This window comes from Poecile atricapillus, chromosome 7 (assembly GCF_030490865.1).
Source record: "Poecile atricapillus isolate bPoeAtr1 chromosome 7, bPoeAtr1.hap1, whole genome shotgun sequence".
Classification (NCBI taxonomy): domain Eukaryota; kingdom Metazoa; phylum Chordata; class Aves; order Passeriformes; family Paridae; genus Poecile; species Poecile atricapillus.
This window is the reverse complement of record NC_081255.1, coordinates 6,634,997-6,652,667: the sequence shown is the minus strand read 5'-3', so window position 1 is coordinate 6,652,667 and position 17,671 is coordinate 6,634,997. Positions and strand designations below refer to the sequence as shown.

The 17,671-nt window shown below is 40.7% G+C and overlaps 1 protein-coding gene across 3 annotated transcripts in view; it reads left to right on the top strand.

The window, feature by feature from the left end:
• Nucleotides 1–17,671, top strand: part of COP1 (COP1 E3 ubiquitin ligase) — a 124,303-nt gene that overhangs the window by 41,084 nt on the left and 65,548 nt on the right. For all 3 annotated transcript variants that reach the window (XM_058842794.1, XM_058842793.1, XM_058842795.1), the window contains one exon: nucleotides 11,388–11,531. In XM_058842794.1, coding sequence (XP_058698777.1) covers nucleotides 11,388–11,531 — 144 coding nt within the window. The remainder of the gene's footprint in view (nucleotides 1–11,387; nucleotides 11,532–17,671) is intronic.

The following is a 17,671-nucleotide window of genomic DNA, read 5'->3' as shown; positions in this document are numbered from 1 at the left end:
AAATATCTCAGTATGCTAAATGGCTTTTTAATACACTTACTTCTCTTAAGTACAAAGTATTTACAGTTTTCACAAGTATATTAAATTCTGTTAGAATTGGGCCAAGGAATAAATTTTCCATTTATTATGCCCCCAGACAGAGCAGCTGTCAGAGCTTAACTTTCCTTCTCTCTGCTGGCAGTGGCAGTAAATGTAAAGTCTTTCTTTTAAAGATGAGTCTGTAAACTGCTGTGTTAGCATTACAATGATTTATGGAGAAAATTGCTTTACCACTGTCAGAGGCCTTCAGAGAATAATGTGGCAGTCTTTCATATTTGAGAAAAAGAACAGGAAAATCCAAGAAATGGTCTACAACGAGATAACTCTCCGAAACCTGGGTATCAGAAAACTGGTTCTCCCTGCTCCATGATTCCCAGCTCTGGGAATATGAGTAGGCTCTAAGCTTTGGGGGATTTGTGTGGGTTTTTGTAATTGACTGAGTCTTCAAATGGTTCTAGATTAGTTTTCCATTTCTCTGGAAGATCTTAGTGACATTTTAAAGGTTTTGGATAGCTAGCACTAGCTGTATGTAAAGGCTCAGTGATTTACAGAGAGGGAAATAACTTGTGGTTTTGGCTGCAGAAGCCTTGCTCAACTCATCTGTTGAGTCATGATCCAGTGTTCAAAAACTGGATGCTACCTTTGGTGCCCATTATATTTTATTCATTGCTTGCTCATTATTCCATTGCTCCTAAGTAATGAATGAGATGTGAAGAGGTATCTCTTAGCATCCAGACAGTATGATTAAGTCTGTTTCAAGATTGCATTTTTGTTTGTGTTCACCCTTTCAGTAACATGACCTGAAATCCTTTCTTCAAAAGTGAGCTTAAAAGAAAAAAATCCATTATGAGTGAGTTTGTCATGTGTATTCATTGAACTGTTTCATTTTTCTGTTCCTCTTTTTACTTTGGACTACAATTACTTGTCTGTATAAATTATCAGATCCAGACTTTAACAAGAACCTTTTAGTTCTGTATCTACCATAACAAGCTTTTATGCTTTTTTTTTTTTTTTTTTTTTTTTTTTTTTTTGGAATGCTTGGGCTGCCTAGGATTAGAAGAACCATTTTATTAAGTTTGTGACCAGCAATGCTTCTTTATCTTGCAGGTAAAGATAAATGAATGAAATGTAAGTGGGTTTATCCTTTACAGGATTATGTTTGAGTGCAGTAGATGCTGCTCCTTGAGAAATGAGGAAGGCTGGATTTTACTTATAGCCTGTTAAATAAACCATTTTTTAAACAAACTCTTATTTACAAGTGGCAGCTCAAAACTGTGGATTAATCCATTTTATTTGAACTGTTCCCAAAAGTAGAAGGGAGAGAGAAATGCTTGGATAAGGAGACTTAAATTGCAGAATTACCAAGGAAACTTATTTGTGCTTGTCCTGTGGTTCTCTTACCTTCCTTCATCTGAACTTCTGGCCTGAAGATCAGACATTGTCTGAGGCTGAAATGAGATTTTTGTTTAATTGGAGCTGAAGTGAAGAGCCTTTCCCTTACTTTCCCATCTTTCTCTGGAGTGCTGAACTGATGTATTTCCTAATACATGACTGTGGTCTGGGTCCCTTGAGCAGAAGCTAAATGTGACTTGTACCCAGCAAAAGGGTTATGCAGGGGTCAGTTCTGATCTCTGAATTCAGAGTTCAGGGACACTCTAGCCTGGAACACAGCCCTCAGAGTCCCCAGGATGGGCTGCTGGTACCAAGGACTGACACCAGAAAAGAGCTTATTTGCTCTTGTCTCCAGTCTTGACCTGAAAAGTAAACCTTCTGGTGACCATGGTGATGCTGCAGAGAGAAGTTTATTTCATCAACATACGAGCTAAAATTTAAATAACTTGAAATTGTGAGGTTAATGAATGGAAGTGGCATGGCTGCCAGTGGGACCTAATTTTTTTCCTACTAATTTTCAGATTATTTGGTAGTAGGAAGATCTTTTTCCCATTAAGCTCTCTTAGTGCTTGAAACCTGTCTTTATCTGCAGACAATTAGATGAGAATTTTTAGTTGAATTTCAACTTTATGAATTTTCATAAAGGATCTGTTAAAACTATTGAGCAGTCTTTTGACAAATTTGGGAATTGACTTTTAAACAAAATGTTTTAAATAGTGTTTGTTCTTCAGGTTTGTTTTGTTTCTTTTCTTTCAATATCATGAAGGATCTACATGCAGTTTGTGCAAGGAGTTTCCATTCTTGCCTTGTAGCAGTCACTGCCTGTAGCATGGAGTAATCCAGATTTGGAGCAGGCTTCCCAAAGGGGTGGTGCAAGCTCCATCCTTAGAGTTATTCAAGAACATGCTGGAGAAAGCCTTGAGCAACCTATGTCTGATCAGAGATGCCCCTGCTGTGACCAGGATATTGGACTAGAGACCTCAGAGACTTGGGGACTGTACTTGGGATAAAGGTACAGTCTAGCTAGTATTAGTACTAGCTGTACTTTGTTTATGAAAATGTATCTTAAAGAATTGTTCTCAGCCTTGGTAGCTAGGAAGAACCAGGATAGCATAGAGGAATTTGTTTTGTCTTTCTTACTAAAAGAAAGGGCATGGAAAATTACTGGGAAAACTAGCCACTAATAGAATAGGCTCCAGAGCTACAAATGTATGTGCGAAGAATTCAGAAATAAAAGCATGTAGAAAAGAAAGTAAAAACCAAAATGGCATCATTACCATGTGGAAATTGCCTTGCATCATTGCATCCACTCCTCTTGGTTGCTCAGGATGAAAATCTTTTCAGTGAGGCTGGAGGTAGCTGTGCTTCCATTCCTCGTGATGTTCATGTGAGAAGGGGTGTCATCAGGCAGCAGTGATGTGTCTCGGCCTCAAGAACTGGCCAGGCAAGCCACAAAAGGTGTGGTTCCAGCATCTTACACACACAGTTTGCATTCCAACAGTGTTTGTCAAAGTCTGAGATGGATTTCATTTAATCCCCCCTAGTTTTATAGCTTTCATTTGGTGTTGAATGTTGATACAGTGAATTCTTGTTTCTGCTTAAAGACACAAACCTGTTATTAATAGAACATGGATTTCTGTATCTTATTACAGTATTCTTTCCGTTTTCTAGCCATATTTGTTGTAAATGCCTGAATTTTATAAGAGCTGATGATCTGAAAAGCATTAGCATGCCTTTGGATTTTTTGTTTGTTTGTTCCTGGCCAACTAGAGACATTAGCCTGTTAAACAGTAGGTAGTTGAAACAATATAATAAGGTAGTGTGTTAAACCATGCAAAGATGTATGGTGTGGGCTTAAATGATTCTGAGAATAAACCTTACAAGCAGCTCAGCCTGGAGAAGAGGCTTGAGCTCATGATTATTAATAAATCATCGTTTGCATTAATAAATACAGTTTCCAAGTCATGTTTGGGATTTATGTGCTGCATAGTTGTTTCATAGAATAAGGTAATAAATAACACAGAATAAGCTATGAAGTGATGTTTATGTTTTCATGGGATTATATATAAGTGTGTGCATACATTTGTTCAAGTGAAGTCAGAACAACTTCTCTGTGAGACTGTGGAATTAAGGGTATACATAAACCATTCTTTAGAAAAAGTAAGGAAGGATGACGTTCAAAATACTGGTGAAATAAGATTCAAAATGCCATCAAAAGAAATCTCACGAAACAGTTCTGTCAGCTGGATGAAAAATGCTTCAAATGATGCTTTAACCTTGTTCTGTCATTACCAGACAGTAGAATCATTGCAGATAATGGCCCAAGCCCATCCTTCCCACGCTTGGTAAAGGCTCATCTGTGGTGTATGGACTTGATATTTAGGAAGGCTGGTGCCCTGACTCATGGTGCCTGTTGGATTGAGCTGAGTTGTCTAAAGGAGTTACTGTCTCCAGCTGTCCCTCCTGATTCTCTGCAGGCTGTCTGGCAGTGTCAGGCTTGGGGTGGTGATTTGTCCTGTGAAATGGGACCTCTGGCAGTGTGGTCAGCTGGAGACAAACATCCTCAGCTGCTGCTGCCAAATCATGGAGGAAGCATGAACTGGAGCATAGATTGCACTGGTTAAAAACCCCATGTCTTGATGGAGATCTTTCAGATCTGTTTGTTTCCCTGCCTCATCAGCTCTGTTAACTGTTGCTGTGCTCAATTTCGAAGAAACAAAATCCTTTTTGGTGTAGTAACAAAAGGGTGGCTTGGAAACAACCTTTTGAATGGCTTTATATCTGGAAGGCATTTCAGTTCCTGCCACAACTTGAGTTCCTTCTTACTTAATGGTGTAATCCTGATAAGATGGTGCTATTGTTCAGACCACCTTACAGGTTGTTGTGGAGCAGGGTTTCCTCTTTAAAACTTCAGCTTGGGTAGAGGCTGCTATGTTTTGTTCCACCTGAACATGAAGAACTTCTTTCCTGTGCAGTGATGGTGCACTGGGACAGAGTACCCAGAGAGAGTGTAGAGTCTCCCTCCCTGAGATACTCCAGAACCATCTGGCTGCAACCCTGCGCTCTGAGATGATCCTGCTGGAGACAGGACTAGATGACCTACTTTGGTGGCTTCCAGCCTTATCCATTCAGTGATTCTGTACTGGAAACATTTCTCAGACTTGAAGGCAGATGAGAATGTTTGGATAGTTGTAACCTCTTCCACCTTAGTATTTGAAAATGTTGACTCTGTGTTGTGGCTGCTGTCAGAGCTGTTCATAACCCACGGTGTATCAGCCCAGCTAGGTGAAGCAATACCTCCTGGTTTCCAAATATAGATATAGGTTACCCAAAATACGGCAGCAGACAGACTGATCGTTTGGCTTGAATTTTCAAGTGTCATAAGGAACACTCTACATTTAACTCTTGGCATTTTTAGTTCATTTTTTCCTGCACTAGCTTACTTAAAATGGTGTTTGTGGGAAAACTGCATCTAATCCTCATTAGGTTGCATGGTAGTCGTTTGCAGCAGCTTTGGCTCATTGTACTTGTGTGGATCTGGCATTGAAACCCTGGGATTGTCGTCATCTTCTCTTCAACATGCAGAAGAGCATCTCCCAGCAGTAAAGTGGCTTTTTATCAATACGCTTTCTATTTGGTTGCTTGCAGAATTCAGCAGTTCCCTATAGGTTTTCTCATCATTAGTGCTAATTAAGCCAAGTTGCCCTGAATACATGTATGGAAAATAAACTGTATGCAGCAGAAGCAGCTAGTTGTCTCTAGCTATAGTCTTATAGCCAAGACTGGGAAGCCATAGCAAGCCTGCTATGGCTTTCTGGGATAATTTGGGTTGTATTTAGAGGAGATTAGGGTTCTGGTAACTTCTTTGCAAGGTAGGGAGGAGCATGGTTCTGAAAACTGAGCTATTGCAAGGAGCTCAATTAATCCCATAGCATAGTATATGCTCTCATTGGGTTTGAAAAGAGAATGACTCCGTTTTATCTAGAGATGACAAAGCATGAAAGTAGCTCTGTTGGGTTTGATTTCTGAGCTGTGAGATGGATCTAAGCCCACCAAATCTCCTCGATTCAAGTTCAATATTCTCCTTTAAACAAGCTCTTTATGGAACAGGAGTATTATGAAGTGGTCTCTGTTAGAACTGATGGCATTTCATTACACTTAAAAGGATTTTTATAAGCAAGAAATGGGCCTGGAACTAGGTCTAATGACATTACTTTGTTAATGTGGTACCTTTTTATGCCTTTCTTCAAACAGAGCAGAACAGCCCTCCAGGCTACTGTGCCTGTAAGAGAAATCCTGAATGTATGATTGCAGCATGGCTGGTGCAGTGATGCCTTTCCAAGGGAGGCTGGAGATGAGGACTGTCCTTCCCTGTGCAGTGCAGGCTTTGATGGGCTATAGCAACACCCTGCCCAGTCCATTTCCCAGATGGTGGGGGAAAGTTAATTAATACACAGAGCTGATTTTCTAGTCTCCTTCTTTTGTGCTTCAAATAGGTTTGATTAGGGATAGTGAATTCTCATCTGATGTTTGGGGCCTGGAGGAGGAGAGGTGATGGGAAGGGTACCCTGGGTGTATTCAGTAACTGCTGGTGCCACTTGAGCTGGGATATTCCAAACAGTTGCAAAGAAATAGTTTAAAATAGCTTGTCCCTTGGTTTTTATTAGACATCCATTAGACTTGAGTCTGATCTACTGAGAGCAGCCAAGATGACTTCTCCTTGATGAGAGAACAAATGTGGCAAACTTCTGGGTGATCTGGGGGTCGCATCTAACCCAAGGTAATATGATTCTTAGAGATATAAGTGTTTGCTCTCTGATAGAATGACTTTGAGTGGTAATCTCATTTATACACTTAATTTATCTATCCAAATAACAGTTTAGAGAGAACTGAGGTTTAAGTGGTCTTTTCTCACTAGGGATTATGACAACCTGTCTGGGATCATGACATGCTTGCTCAGTTTATATTTTGGAAAATATTTGGCAGCCTGTAAGTTTGAATCAAGAAATATGTTCTGCAGTGGTGGTCTGTCCTTGTCCCTTGTCCCTGTGGCACAGATTAAGGACTCAGAAATAAAAGCACTAACCTAGGTGGTTCTCTGGAATAGGGAGTAACTAATGGAACTGCTGCTTTATTAAAGAGGAAAAACCTCGGTATTTTTGGTTTTTTATTTCAGCCACTCACAGCTTTGGCAAAACAGGTTTTTGATACTGAAACTTCATATACTTTCTCTCAGTAGCTTTTGTTTTTATGTGTGACAAAATTTAGGCTTTGAGCTGGTAGAACACAAAATCTGAGTGCTTTACTGCAGCTTTCAATGCCTGAATATAGCTTTGTTTTTAAAAACCACCTATTAGTATGCCAGTGCATACTTAGTGACACTAATTACTTTGCTTAATTACTTAAAATATCAGTCTGTTGTAAAAAGTCTGTCAGGTGTGTGATATTAATACCAATTTCTGTATTGTTCCCAGGTGCTTAACAGTCTGCACTGGTGTCTTTGGTGTTGGATTGTAACCTAAATTTCTATTCTTTGGCTTTGATGCCTCAAAATGAGCATTGGAAAGAGATAGCCAGGCTTGGGATTGTTAGAAGTGACCCCTTGGAGACCGTGAAGGGGAAGCACAGAGTAAGAAAGACTTTAAGGAAATGTAAGTGAGGGACAAAAGCTGCTGTTGGTATCTCATTCTTCTCACCAATTAAGTCCCAACAATATATCCATGTTACCATAAAATATGGGACTCCACAGCAAGATAGGAGTTGATGTTAGAGATACAGAGATAGAAACAACACTAGGCTGGGGAGAAACAGAATAGAAAGGCTTTGGTATATCCAGAGAGGAAAATGTCTCTATGTGTGTCTGTGTGTACATATATATATATATATATAGATACAGATATATACAGTTCCATGAGAGGGACTGAATCATCTACTTTGTAGAAATGGCAACTCCTACAGTCACAGATTTTGGTAACAAGTCAGGGCTGAGGTATTTTGGATTACAGTAGCAATTGGAGACTGTATGGAAAGGGAAGAGGAGCAGTTGGCTGAAGACCTTTAACTGGTGGTGCAGTTAAAGGCAAATGCACTTAGAAGCCCCACTTCTCCTGTTTTCAAACAGTGGATACAGTGCATACCTGTTAATATGAACCAGTTGTACATGGATTATTGTTGTCAGGTTCACTCTGCTACTGGTTGCTTCTGTAGGAGTTACTACCTGAAACGCGTGTGTGGTTCTTAAAAGTGTATCTGCACAGGAGGAAACCCTCATCTGTCCCAAATCAAATCTTCTGGCAGGTAGCTCCTAGTTGTAGTGTGACTTGTTGAACACCAGTCTTGCTGTTGCCTTGTTTATAACCCTTATGGTGAGGCAGCTGCTCCAATCCTTTAATCAATTTAGTTGCCCATCTGTATGCATTCCCTAACTCCAGTGCATCCTCCGGGGATGTGGAGAACAACTGCACACACCAGCAGGATGCAAATGTAGTAAGGCTTTACACAATGGCAGAGATGCTAAATACTCCTTCTCTACTCTTTCCCTGCTGTTCTATCCTCAACACCAAAGCAGGCTTCCAGGCATGTTTCAGAAGCAATTTATTTCATAATTCTATTTGTTAGCTATGAGTGTCCTCCAAGGTCATGGGCTTTACCATTAAAATAAAGCAATTGATTTATAATCTCACAGATTGGGAATTAAGATAAGCAGTGGAGAAACCAGAACCCTTGAGGATGTGCTTACATTTTAGCAGCTCTTAGTGGTATTTCCATATGATGTTGATTGTCAACTTCTTAGGAGAAAGAAAACAGTGATTTGGGAATGAGAGATATATCTCTCTTCTATTTTCCCTAGAACAAAATCCTTTCAATGTAATTTCATTAAGTATTTCTGTGGCATGCTCATAAAGCTTTTTCAAATACCCATCAGTTCATGTGTCCCCAAAAGATTCCTTATAGAAATTTGGTTAGTCTTTATCAGTCAGAAATGTAGAGTTTAAAAACAGGCTAAAAAAAAAGGAGCAGTTGGTAACTGTTTTTAATAAGTACATCTTTGAGGAGCAAGGACCATTGCTGGTCCAAAAGGTAATTTTACTGCGGGTTTTAATTATTTCCTATTCTATTATTGCATGTTGTTATTGTGCTAATGAGGAATTTGACTTGGACTGGGTAAATGTAATACCTGCAAAGTAGAATGTTGTCTTTCTGAGCTGGCTCAGTTGAGTCTTTTGACAAGACAAAACAAAACTTAAATTCTCTGGTGAATTTTCATATAGATAAGCTTGTGTATAAGCAAGCGCTTACATTGACACAAAGACTTCAAGCAGCAAGTGACAGGAATACCCACGAGCCAGTTAAATGCAAATAGGGCTTGCAAAATACTAAGTGTATTTAAAAGACTTGTAAGAAAAAGCATAAAAATAATGGTTGCTGTGCAAGTAGGCTGTTTGTCCTAATGCTGATTAGTCCAGGCATGAGCAGAGCTTTGCAAATATTAGGAACAGTTTTATATGGTATATAATCCACTTGATTAGATACTTAGACTGTTCCTATTTTTATTTGTAAATCACTGGCAAAAAGCTGACTGGCAGAAAGTGAGAACACTGTCTCTCCCAGGACTGAGCACAGGTGATGGGAGGCCAAGGTGCAGGTGTGTGTTGTCTGTGCTGGTAGTGGTTTATTTCTGCATTCTTTTTTTCCCTGCAGTGTCTTTGATGCTGTTTGAAGGTCACAGGTCTGACAATTCCATTGCTTAAGGCTTTTTATTTTTTTAATGATGTGTTAACTTTTATGGGCATATTGAAATACTCATTTGTTATGTCTACAGCATGTCTCTATTTAAAAAAAAAAAAAAAAATTGAATTAATTCTAGAGAAGCAAACCCAACCCAAATGAGAGAGGTTCTATTCTGTTCTAATAACTTGGCTTTTTACCAGACATTGTAATGCATTATTTTTCTTTCTTCAGCAGAAGGCTGAGGGTTTAAATTGAATCCAGGCAGATGAATCACTGCCATCAGTTTAGCTGTGCTTTACCTGAATCCACAGGGCAGCGAGCAGGAGCAGAGACGGCGGTTCAATTAAGATTGTGGTACAAGTAAATCCGTTGTATTGTTATAGAGGCTTTGATTATAAAATTCTTCCACAGAACAGGGTGAGCTGACAAAACAAGACAGGCCTGAATGGTGTTTTCATCCTGTGTGTATAAAAAGTGATTTAGATTAATGTAGATTTGGGGAGTAGGGCGAGCAGCCTGGATGCTTAAGTGACTTCTTTCCCTCTCCCATTTTATTTAAGTAGATCCCTCATGCTCGTTTGATTCCCCAGCCATAAGCATGTTTCTCCCTGCATTTTGGAGGCTCACCATTTTGCAGGCTGCACCTGATTAGCTTCTCTAGCAATCAGTTGTGAGTGGGGCCATCTCCTGCCACTGCCTGGGAGAACTTTGGCTGCCTGAGTTAAAGGGCCAAGTTTCAAGCTGCTTCACTGAAATATTTTATGGCAGCAGACTGCATATCAACAATCTTTTCGCTCCATAGTTTGAAAATAACTTGATGGTATCTCCTTTACAAGGACTTGAAAATTCTGTTGGTGTTTAAATTTATCTTCCCTTGGAAACATTGCATTGCCTTCAACTTTGCAGCTCTGTTGAGGAATGGAAAGTTCTTCCTGTTACAGCTATGGGGACAGCCTGAAGAGCCCTTTCTCTTCTTGAAATTGGTTTAATGCTTTCTAATTGTAGAAAGGTACCTTAAATACCCCTGCTTTCAGGATTTTGAATGTGAAATTAGTGTAAATTCTGTTTTCCCTGGTGCCATTAAGAACTTCCTCCCTGGTTCATAATCATTCTTGATTCTTGGGGGGGGTGGAATGTGATAGAGACAGCAGGGATTGAAATGAATTAGTGAGTGGAAGAACTCCAAAAGAGACTTCTTTAAACAGCGGATTGATTGCTTAGTCAGAAGACTTGGGGACAGCTGGTTAATGATCATAGAAACCTTGTGACTGAGGGCAAATGCTGCCCACACACTCTTTCTGGGGAGGTGTCACATTGAGGCTGATGCCCTCAAAGGAAGTAGGTGTATGTGCACATCCCCTGCCAGTAGTGCCATGGGCTGCAGGAAAGCAGAAGCTCCAGGGAAGCAGGGTTACTTCCCCAGCTGCTGGATGTCTAGCAGATTTCTCTCAAGTCCTTCCAAGCTGTGAAGGCAGGAATGACATTAGCTGTTTGTAACCTGCTGCCTGCCGTTCTCTTAGATGTATTTCACGTACAACCTCAGGCTTTTCTCATTTGCAGCTTAACTTTGTTATAAGTTGACTGCTTTTACTTCCAGCTTCATTGATATTTATTACAAACTTGCCCTGTGGGTCAAGAAGGAAGATGCCTCTGTTTGCACAAGCAACCCTAAGTGGAAGTCATAGTGTGCATTGTTTTTACAGTACTGATGATCTGATTTCAAACCCCTGTTGTTACCCAGGGAATTTAGAAGGGTTTTTTTCACAAATACTGCTTTGCTCTGCATTAGCACTTAGAAGTTCCTGAAGCTGTTGTACACAGGAGGAATCAATGGGCAGTCGTGCCATGGAATGTTAAGCACGTTTCCAGGACAGGCTGTTGGCTTTGACCTTTGGGTACCATGCAGTGTAGATGGTGTGGCTGAACTGAAAAGCCTCCAGAGCACGTGAACAAATATCCTGGCTGTGAGAGGGGGATTGTGCTACCACAGAAATGGAGATGTGTGTGTTGATGGGTGGATTAGAGAACAGTGATTTAGAGCAAGAGCTCTGCACCATTGGGGTGTGTGCCAGACCTGACCAGGGTGTTCTGAACTGGGTATTTGCAAACTGAAAATTGTACATTTTCCACTCTGCTGTACCAGGATGTTTAGGAGGTAAAATATCCTCCTGGTAAGTATGTGTGGGGTGTTTCATAGAGTTCTCAACCTGTGTTTTGTTTCTCAGTATTGAGTTCGACCGAGACTGTGACTACTTTGCCATCGCTGGAGTGACAAAGAAGATTAAAGTCTATGAGTATGGTACAGTCATTCAGGATGCAGTGGATATTCACTACCCTGAGAATGAAATGACCTGTAATTCCAAAATCAGGTAGGCATTGATTTGTATTTGAACTCAGAGTGCCTTTTCCACTTGATTGTTTATGTGTAGCAATTGTTCTGCTTTCTTTATGGGAATTGGAGGGGAAGGGAGGAATGCAGGAGCTAATGGAGATTGGGTGGCACAAGCACTGGTACTTGTGTATGCTGGGTTCATCCACAGTAGTAACAAAGCCCATGTACGTGCAGGAGAAAAGGCAATAGGGAAGTAAACTGCTATTGTGTTCCTTGCAAATGCTGTTGGATACCCACTCAAAGCAGTGGATATATGCTCCAGGTAAAGTCACAGCTTGTCTCAGGGTAACCTCTGTGCTCAGTTCTTCGTAACACTTGCTGATTGCTTCACGCTTTCTTCTCTTCATTGACCAGATCCTTTCCATTCTTCTGAGAGGTTGCTAGTTCTCAGGAAATGTTTCTTGCTGGCACTTTCTACTTAGGAGTTTTTGTCTCTCTGAAGTACTGTTCTGCTGGGCCTCATAATATAAAACTCCTAAGAAAAGACCTTTCTTGATTTTTTTTTTTTTTTGCTGCTGTGCTATCATTACTGTCAACCCTTTTTTTTTTTCTTTTAGATATATTAAACCAATAAAATATAGGCCACCATGTTAGAACTTCAGCTGAAATAATCCAGCTAAATAACTTAAAAATCCTAATTCAAAAATTGTGTTAAAGCTCAGAAGTAAATAATACAGGCAATCAAACATTCAGTATTATAATACAAGTCTCCAGCATTGCTGTTGAAATAATTTGTTTTTATTTGGTGCTCTACATTTTAAAAGCAGTAAAGCAGCCATGAAAGTGCAAGTAATAAATTTATGTAACAGTCCAGCTTCCATGAAAACAAAATGTTGTGCAACAAAATTAAGAATGTTTGTGAGCCTATTTTAGAGCATAAAAGTCACGCTTTGTTTTGTAGCTGACACATTTCTAAAGATAGATCAGTCATTCCTGTGTTGCTTGTGCTCGTTATTCCCAGGAATTGCATAACACTGTTTTATGAAGAGAAAGATGTAAGTGCAGCTGACCCTGGGACTAGATTTTTCACAATGGGTAAAAGCAGCCTGAGAGTGATTTCTATTGATATGCTGTACTGATTATGGAGCTTGTGTTTGGCTGGGCTGGTGAGATGTTCTGCATTTTTACCTGAGTCATAGCTGAGTTTGCACCATTTGGCTGCACTTTTGTGGAAAGAACAACAGAATAATAGGAGAAGCAGTCAGAGTTAATACCTTTTGCCTTAATTAGAAGGGGAAAAGCAATGTGTGTTGCGTATTTCTTGGACACCTTGAAATAAATTCCAAACTTGCTGTTTCAGTTTTGACAGGGGTCCTACCCTGATGCTCCTGCCAGTGGTTAGGAAAGTTGTTAATTCTCCCTTCTCCCACAGCTGCTAGTGAGGAGAGTCACATTAGTGCCTTCAGTGGTCTCATGTCAGCTTTGTGCTCCAGCCAAGATGCTGCTTGCTTTCAAGATTTTTCTCATTCTCAAATTTCATGCATGTGTATATTTTATGTATATATGACAATGCTAAATGCCCTGTCCTCTGACCCACTGCCTCAGTAGAGGAGGATCAGGTCCTCTCTCGTTTTCTTGCCCTAGTTTCTCTCATTCCTTTGAAGAAATAAATGGTGGGGTTTATTTTCCCCCAGCCTCCTTCAATTATATCAGGCTTCCTTTGGCATGTAGGTGCTTTTGGTTTTGACAAATAAAGTTGGTCTGTCAGTCAAACACATCCTTGCTATATCCATTAGTTGTGCTGCCAGTCACCGGTGCCGGGGTTTGCTGGTGCAGCGTTGAGCAGCATAATAACTTGCTTTTCTGAAGTGGCATAGCTTGAGGGAGATGTTATAGATGAAGGCTGTAATTTCATTATGGAATATTGCCGTGTGCTGAAAATGTGCCCATATTGTAATAGAAAAATCTAAACAAGCGGAGCCTGCTCTTTGTAAAAAGCCTCAGTTTGAAGCTGTTGGTCTTAATTCGGGTGAAAGTGCAGTTTCTTCAAGAGACTTTACCTGTGCATGCCCCTTCTGATATCAAAGACAAACATATTTCTGCTCTAGCAAATGGGTGGTATTTCTCTTCCCAGCAGAGATGCAGGGGTCTGTGTGCAGATGGGGTTCGGTGACATGTCTCTCCTGGTTAAATTGATCCTGCTTAACCTTGTTCAGAGCAATGATGCCAGAACATAAATCATTAGCAATGATGTTGGTGACTCAGCTTTCAGAGGAGCAGAGGCTGTGATGGGCTTTTATAAAAGCAGACAGGTGACAGCATTTGTGAGGACTTGAGTCTGGCCAAGAGCAAGTCTGGCCCAGAGCAGCTGCGGGAAGGGAAGCCCGTGCCTGGGCCGGGGCTGGCTCCAGCCCAGCCCTGCTCTGCCGTGTGCCAGCTGGGTGCCTGCTGAAAGCTTCAGCTTCATGCCAGCAGTAATTGATTGTAGGCTTTCCTGGAGCTGAGCCCTGCTACCAGCTGTAGCTGAGTCTCTTCCTCTTTTCCAACCCCCTTTTTTACACCCACCTGCTTCTTAAATACATTCTTTTTTCATCATCTGCTAAGCCTTCTTATCCCTATTTTTAAGAACGGGGAGGAAGTCGGTGTGTCGGGTTTCTGGTAAATGTGCATCGCGTCCCCTGGGAACAACAGTGGCATAAGCTTCCAGGAAAAACACAAGATGACACATAAATCCTCATAAAAATCCCATTTACAGATTCATAGCTTCAGTACAAGAAACAAATCCTGGCATTGTGTAGTAGCTATAAACAGCACCCTGTGAGCTAATTATGACTTGCTGTGTCCCTAGCTATGGCAGGCACTAATCTGCAGCTCCCCCCGTGTAGGAGATGGGAAAGGACGAAGAGGAATGGCTAGCAGCAAGCCACAGCTCTGTTCTGATTTATTCAAGAGGCAGATTTGTTGTTTTGCCATAGGTCACGGGGGGAGAAAAATAAAGAGATCTAGCATTCAGGTAAAAAATTGGCTTTAGACCTCGTTAATCTACAGCAGGTGATGTGTGAGTGTGGTTAGGTAAACATGCTTTTGAAATCCGTGTTTTGTATTCTGCATGCTCACCACCGTGTGTTTGCAGCATCTGTACTTCAGTGATAGATGTTACCACGAACCTCCAAAATCAGCTGCATCTGTTTAGTCAATTGCAGTAAAAGCAAAGCATCAGTAGTCTTTCTTTTTTAGGAGGCTGCTAATATTTTACAGTTTTCATTTTTTGGTGTCAATAAATCAAATGCGTGATTGCTGTATCCTAATAGCACTTCAGGGGTGTATTGCTGTCAGCTTTGAAAATGGCAGCCACTTCTCGCTATTAAGTTTAAATTAAGCAAAAACTTGTCATATGGTCTTTTTCATTGTAGATTCTTTGTGATTTGGAGTGGTATGAGCTGGTTGTGTCGGATGCCTGTATTTCCAGAGCAGAGGATGTTTGACACTAAAAACGTTATAAGGAAATATGCCTTCAACTTGCATTAATTCAAGTTTTTGGAATCACTGATTCACTTTGCAAGAAGATGAAAGTTTTTTCCAGAAGTATTTGTCTTTAACCATACTAGAGGTTTTCTTTGAATTGATTAGGAAAAAAAGGGGTTTATTTTAAAACATTCATCACAGTAATGTAATTCCATATATCTCTGAAGTATTCGTTTCATGTTGTTATTCACGTAGATGTTCTTAGCAGTAGTAGATCATGCTCTTAAAAACATTTCAGTCCTAAAACTATCAGCCATCATGGTGGCAGACTGGGTCTGAAGCACTTGGTGCTCAGAAGCAGATCAGACCACGGACATTTGTGCCTTATTAAAAGCTTTAACTTTATTTAACTCTCACTGCCAGAGGGGTGGGTGACACTGGGTAGCTTGAGCCTGGATTTTTGAGACATATCAGCCATAAAAATACTGTCTCATGAAAGAAAGATCAGCATAACTGACAACGCTAACTGAGCTGGCCCACTTGTGTCTCTGAATAAAATGAAGGATGCACATGAATCTTTACAGGGTCAGGATTTCTGTGTGGCTGGATCAGATGCTGAGGTTAGGAGGGTTTTTTGGAGGTTGGTGATTAGCTTTCAACTACAGTTTCTCCAGCTTAATCCCCTAGGAAGGAAAGCTATCAGAACTTCTGATAAGATAAATCTCTGGGGTGTAACTATCACTCTCTTTCTGGATTAAAGAACAAAGCAAAAACTGAAAAAAACCAAATACAGCTACTGTACTTAAAATAAAAGATGGCATCACACAACGCCTTTTAGTCCAGTGAATTATACATTCTCTCAGCCCTGGGTAGTTATTTTTATATCATATCTCAGAGCCTTCATACTTCAGTTTCTCCTGGATGTGGCTGCATACCATCTAAAAGTTGTCTGCAAAAGGTTATTTTTATGAACTTCTGGGGGTTTGATAGTTAATCTATTTGAGGACTATGTAAGCTGCATTTTTGGTTCATTTCACCTTTGACTTTCCTTTGCCCTTCTCCAGCTTTGCTCCCTCTTGCCTTTTTTGAGTTTGTTGCTCAATTCATTACCCATGATAGCATCTCAAGGGAACCCAAAAAAAGCAGATGTCTTTAAAGCTTCAACAAAATTGCCTGTGTTGGGCATGGAAGAAAGATCTGTGCTTCCCTTAAGGGGGAACATGGCAGTGAGTTCTCAGCCCTGTGCAGGTCCCAGGAAAGCCATATGGAAGAGAAACATCCCAGCTCCAGGACAGCCTTCTTCCAGGTGTGGATTGTCACAGATGCCAGAGGATACAACCAAAGGACGTTTTACAATCATTTTTCAGAGGTGCAGAGGGTGATAGGACAAGGAGGAATGGTTTTAAGCTGAAAGAGGGGAGATTTAGATTACGTGTTGGGAAGCTGTCTGCTCAGAGGATGGTACAACTCAGATTGTCAGAGAAGTTGTGGCTGCCCCATCCCTGGAAGAGTGCAAGGCTAGATTGGGTGGGGCTTGGAGCAGCCTGAGATAGTGGAAGGGCATGGCAGGGGGATGGAATGAGGGGATATTTAAGGTTTCTTCTACCCCAAACCATTCTATGATTTCTGTGAAAGGACAGCACTTGCTAAAAAACTGCCTGGAAAGAGAGCTCTCCTCTACCTGATCTAACCCTAAATTGCACTCTATGAAGTTTACTTTGGAGAATTTAAGTTAGAAAGAATCTCAGGTATTGCAATGTTAAGGGCAAAGCTCTTGTTTCAAACTTTGCAAAGAGAGTTGGGTGTGGATGAGGGCAGAATTAAGGCAGAGAGCTGGAACAGAGTTGATTTTGTCTTATTATGATCCTTTAATCATATTACTTAAAAATGAAAGATTTATGGTGTGTGTGACTTAAAAGGTGTTAATTGAACCACTTAGTGGCTGCAAATCCCTAACCATTTTTCACCTGTCAGTTCCTGTTTTCCCCTCTAAGTCTATCTATAAATGCTTTCCAAATGAGTATTAACCCCTTGTTAACACTATCAGGCTGCATTGGGATCTTTGCTGTGCCAGATCTAATGAACATGCTTTTGGGCACAGAAGCTGTGTTTTTCTCCATCTGTACCATCAGTGAAGTATTTTAAATCTATCACATCTCAATAGAACTGTTAAGCTCTTGTCCTTTACATCTTTCTACCAACTCAGTAATTCTTAATTTTCATTGTCTGGGGTGATTTCTTTTTTGATGTGGTTATGGGATTATCCTCTTCATAACTAATCTGGAACATTCATCCTCTAACCACCCAAAGTGTCACCAGTACATCAGCCTTCCTTTACCCTCTTCACTTGCTGATGTTGTCTGATGTCCTCTCAAAGCCATCCAGATAGGAGACTGCCTTCTAAGATACGGCTCTGGGTTGTACTATCTCTGCTTGTACATGATGGCTTCCCTTACAGATTATTTCCTTTTTTCCTTAAGCTCCTTGAAGCCCTGACTTGAGAGGAGATAATCTGGTTGGGGGAAGTGATAAAGGTCTCCTGTGGTGTGGTATCTACCTCCCTGCCATTGGCTGGAGACTGCTCCCAGCCCACAGCTCACTGTGGTGTAGCTCTAGGCCTCTGAACTGCTTTTGCTTCCATCAGAGACTGCTCCACCTGGAAACATGACTCCAGATGTCAGATGTGGTTATCTCTGGGCTGCTAAAACCTTC